Source organism: Triticum urartu, chromosome 1, assembly GCF_003073215.2.
Source record: "Triticum urartu cultivar G1812 chromosome 1, Tu2.1, whole genome shotgun sequence".
Taxonomy (NCBI): domain Eukaryota; kingdom Viridiplantae; phylum Streptophyta; class Magnoliopsida; order Poales; family Poaceae; genus Triticum; species Triticum urartu.
The window spans coordinates 577,360,386-577,364,019 of NC_053022.1; the positions used below are offsets into that span (position 1 = coordinate 577,360,386).

A 3,634-nucleotide genomic window follows, 5' to 3' on the forward strand; every position below is an offset into this window, starting at 1 on the left:
GTGAGGCGAAATAAAAACCAGCGAAAAATAACCGGCGGACTATTCATAGATTTTTTTGGTTCGTTTGTCTTGGTGCGACGGGATGTTAGGGTCTGGAGTGCGTGGGGGCGGGCGGGGGACTCGGCTTGAGGTTTTTTTTGGTTCTATGCGGCTTAGCGTGAGACGGGAGGTTGAGCGTGTGCGGGACTTGATCGCGGGGTTTTCCTTAGTTTTTCGCGGCTGAGAGGGAGGTGGGAGGAAATACCAAAGAAGTATCAAAAAAGACTGGGTGAGGTGGGATGAAAATAAAATCCGGAACACGACTTACCAATTAAGACATTAGGAGTAGAGACTACTTGTACGTAGTCCCCAAAACCCTCGTTGCACGTAGCACCTACGTCGGTCCTACGCGGTTCAGGAGACTTGTGTAGATCGAGTAGACCCGAACGCACGGATCGATCGCGCGCTCTGCCGCCGCCGCCATGATAGGACGCGGGAACGCAGCAACGCCGCCGGGATCGCACCACGGCCGCAGCAGGCCGCCGCCCCGCAAGTTCAAGTTGGTCCCGGAGGCCATCTCCACCGGGGACGGTGACGGCGGCACCGTCTTCCGCGTCGGCCCCATCATCGGCACCGGCTCCTTCGGGGAGATCTACCACGGCACGGACGCCGAGACCAAGGAGGAGGTCGCCATCAAGCTCGTGAGCCAGCCCCCTCCCTTCATCCTCTTCCTTGTCTTGTTCATTAATTTGACACGCCTCCCTCAATGCACTCGTTGTTCGGTTTTCTTCATTACAACTGCTTAATTATTTGCCACGCTGCTTGCATCGATCTGTACGTCCCAGGAGTCTCTCAGGGCGAGGTTCCCCCAGCTGATCTACGAGGCCAAGGTCTACAGGAAACTCCAAGGACAAGGTAATTCTTCACCCATGATGCAACTGTGTTTGCTTATTAATCTCTCTGCTTAATTTTGTTTGCAATTGCATACATATAGCCAACATTAGTATAATAATTCTTTGTGTGCTTGTGCATTGGCAGCCGGGATTCCAAATGTCCGGTGGTTCGGCGTCGAGGGCGACTACAGCGCCCTGGTCATGGACCTGCTGGGGCCAAACCTCCAGGAGCTCTTCGAGTCCTGCGACGCCAAGCTCTCCCTCAAGACCGTCCTCATGCTCGCCGACCAAATGGTACATACATACATACATAAATACATTTGCTTTGCAACGCAACTAAGCTTCCAAACTCCATTGTTCATGCCTGCGTCATGTGGTGTTTTAGTTAGTTAATGCGTGTCTTCTGTTTGTTTTTTGGGTAGATTGACCGGATCGAGTGCCTCCATACCAACTCTTTCGTGCACAAGGACATCAAGCCACAGAACTTCCTCATGGGCCGTGGCAAGAGCGCCAATCTGGTACTATCATAGATCAATTACCAACTTGTAGTTCATAGACCATTGCATAGTATTCCATTGTTCTCTTTGTATTTTCATGCATTGATCATTGCTAGCAGGTATGTATGTTTACTTTTTTTCTACTAAGTTTTTCCCACATTTCTCTGCATGCAGGTTCATCTTATAGATTTCGGAATCGCGAGGAAGTACATGGAGACGTCCAAGCACGGCAAGCAGCACATCCCATACAGGTAAACATGCCATTTTTTTACATTGATTCATAGTAATGAACAATAATGTGTTCTCAATTACCCACAAGTCAACAGTTTTTTTTGGAACAAAACATATATATTAATTACATGTTTTGTCTATTTAACCAAATGCAGGGAGAACATGATGGGCCTGCAAGGAACGCCGAGATACGCTAGCATAAACAACCATCTCGGAATCGGTAAGGGTTTATCTCATTCTACACATGAATATGAACTCCTGTATATTCTGCAAGAGCCCCTGGCCAAATTAAAGCCATCCAAAGTTGTTTCCCCTTGAACTTCTCACAACTTTCGATCTGTCTTTTTGTTATGTACCAAAAATCTTACACCCACCTGATTCCCTGCAGAGCAAAGCCGGAGGGATGACCTAGAATCCGTCGGCTACATGCTGCTCTACTTCCTCCGAGGAAGGTCAGTCCTCTCCAGCTTAAGCTCCTGCGCTCGATCAATCTCTACCATTCCCTCTCCCTGTAGTTAATGCACACTGCTAACTAACACATGGTGTTGTTGTTGCTATATCTGTCCTCAGCCTCCCGTGGCAGGACGCGGACGCCGGGAACCACAGGGAGACGCACGACATGATCAAGGACATGAAGATCGCTACCTCACCCGAGGAGCTCTGCCGCGGACATCCAGCCGAGTTCGCGTCCTACCTCATCTACTGCCGCTCGCTGGGGTTCGAGGACGAGCCTGACTATGCGTACCTCAGGAAGCTGTTCAAAGACCTCTTTGTTCAACAAGGCTTCGAGTATGACTACGTTTATGACTGGATGGTTCCCCGGCATTATTACAAAGACGACTACCGGTACTGAGTTTTCTCTCTGGAGAGAGGAGGATGCGATGCCAAATTGAAAATTTGTACCAGTTGTAATTCTGTGGAGGAGCAATGTTCATTCCGCTGTTGCTAGCTAGGGAACTGAATTTTTTGTGGTTATTCATCTTGTCGAGATTGTTTTACGATTTAGCAAGGCAGGGAAGATTTTGTTTATTTGAATGGCCGGCTAGCTGTAGAAACGTTAATTTCCGTAAATATATTCAATAAAGTCAATAGTGGTTAAATCTCTACTATTTAAAAAGAATGTAAGGTTCTCATTTCACCTTTCTTCCCACCACCCCTTCGTCCAACCTTCCATGTACGTATATGATAATCAATCACCTTAATTTACTTACCTTCTGAACCAATTCCACTTTAATTTACTTACTAATAAACTTATCTCTATCTCTACTATACTACTTAAAAAGAACGACCTTTCTTCCCACACCCTTCGTCCAACCTTCCATATATCTGATAATGAATCACCTTAATTTATCTTATGAATCAATTCCACTTTAATTTATTTACGAGACTTATAATAAAAATATAAGGTAATTTAAGGGTAGAATTTGATGAACATTTATTTACACAATTACATTATTATTGACAGGTAAATCACTAGCTAACGTACTAGAATATTTATATCCCGTTGCAACGCACGGGCATAGTACTAGTAACAAAGTAATAAATATATAAACCGTTACTACTGTTTAACCATTACTCCTGGGATCTAAAATAAAGAAACAACGTAGATGCACACACTCACATCAGCACACTGCACCTGCGCTCACAGGGATGATGCACACGTCGGTAAAAGGTACACCCTCTCCGTCCCATAATGTAGTAGTGTCAAAAAACGTCCTACATTATGGGACACAGGGAGTAATTATTAGTAGGGTTAATTTGATAAATATCACTCGAATTCTACGATTCCGAGAAACGTCACTGCAATTTCCAAATTTTGAATAATGCCATTTTCAGTGGTGTTTTCCAAGTAAGAACGAAAGGAATAGGATATCTACAAAACAGCCTGAAGGAACGGCTTTTTGAATTCAAGGTGATGCCCCGGCAACCTTTCAACAAGTCATGAATAGTGTTTTTAAAGAGATATGTTGGAAAGGGGTATTGGTCTTTTTCGATGACATTCTAGTGTACAGTTCTACCATGGTGGAGCATCTC

At 45.3% G+C, this 3,634-nt stretch overlaps 1 protein-coding gene across 1 annotated transcript; it reads left to right on the plus strand.

The window, feature by feature from the left end:
• Positions 1-421: 421 nt before the first annotated feature.
• LOC125540539 (casein kinase 1-like protein 5) lies at positions 422-2,613 on the plus strand. Its single transcript, XM_048704160.1, has 8 exons — positions 422-680; positions 825-894; positions 1,018-1,166; positions 1,295-1,390; positions 1,544-1,620; positions 1,756-1,820; positions 1,989-2,052; positions 2,171-2,613. Exons 1-8 carry the CDS (start codon positions 462-464, stop codon positions 2,451-2,453), a joined length of 1,023 nt encoding a protein of 340 aa, XP_048560117.1. The 5' UTR covers positions 422-461; the 3' UTR covers positions 2,454-2,613.
• The last annotated feature ends 1,021 nt before the right edge of the window (positions 2,614-3,634 follow it).

What these genes read in the sequence shown, in the direction of transcription:
- LOC125540539 (XM_048704160.1), top strand. Translation starts at nt 462, where the DNA reads ATGATAGGACGCGGGAACGCAGCAACGCCGCCGGGATCGCACCACGGC. An exon ending in GTGGCAAGAGCGCCAATCTG is followed by an intron (nt 1,391 to 1,543) that starts GTACTATCATAG and finishes CTCTGCATGCAG; the next exon opens with GTTCATCTTATAGATTTCGG. An exon ending in CTCTACTTCCTCCGAGGAAG is followed by an intron (nt 2,053 to 2,170) that starts GTCAGTCCTCTC and finishes ATCTGTCCTCAG; the next exon opens with CCTCCCGTGGCAGGACGCGG.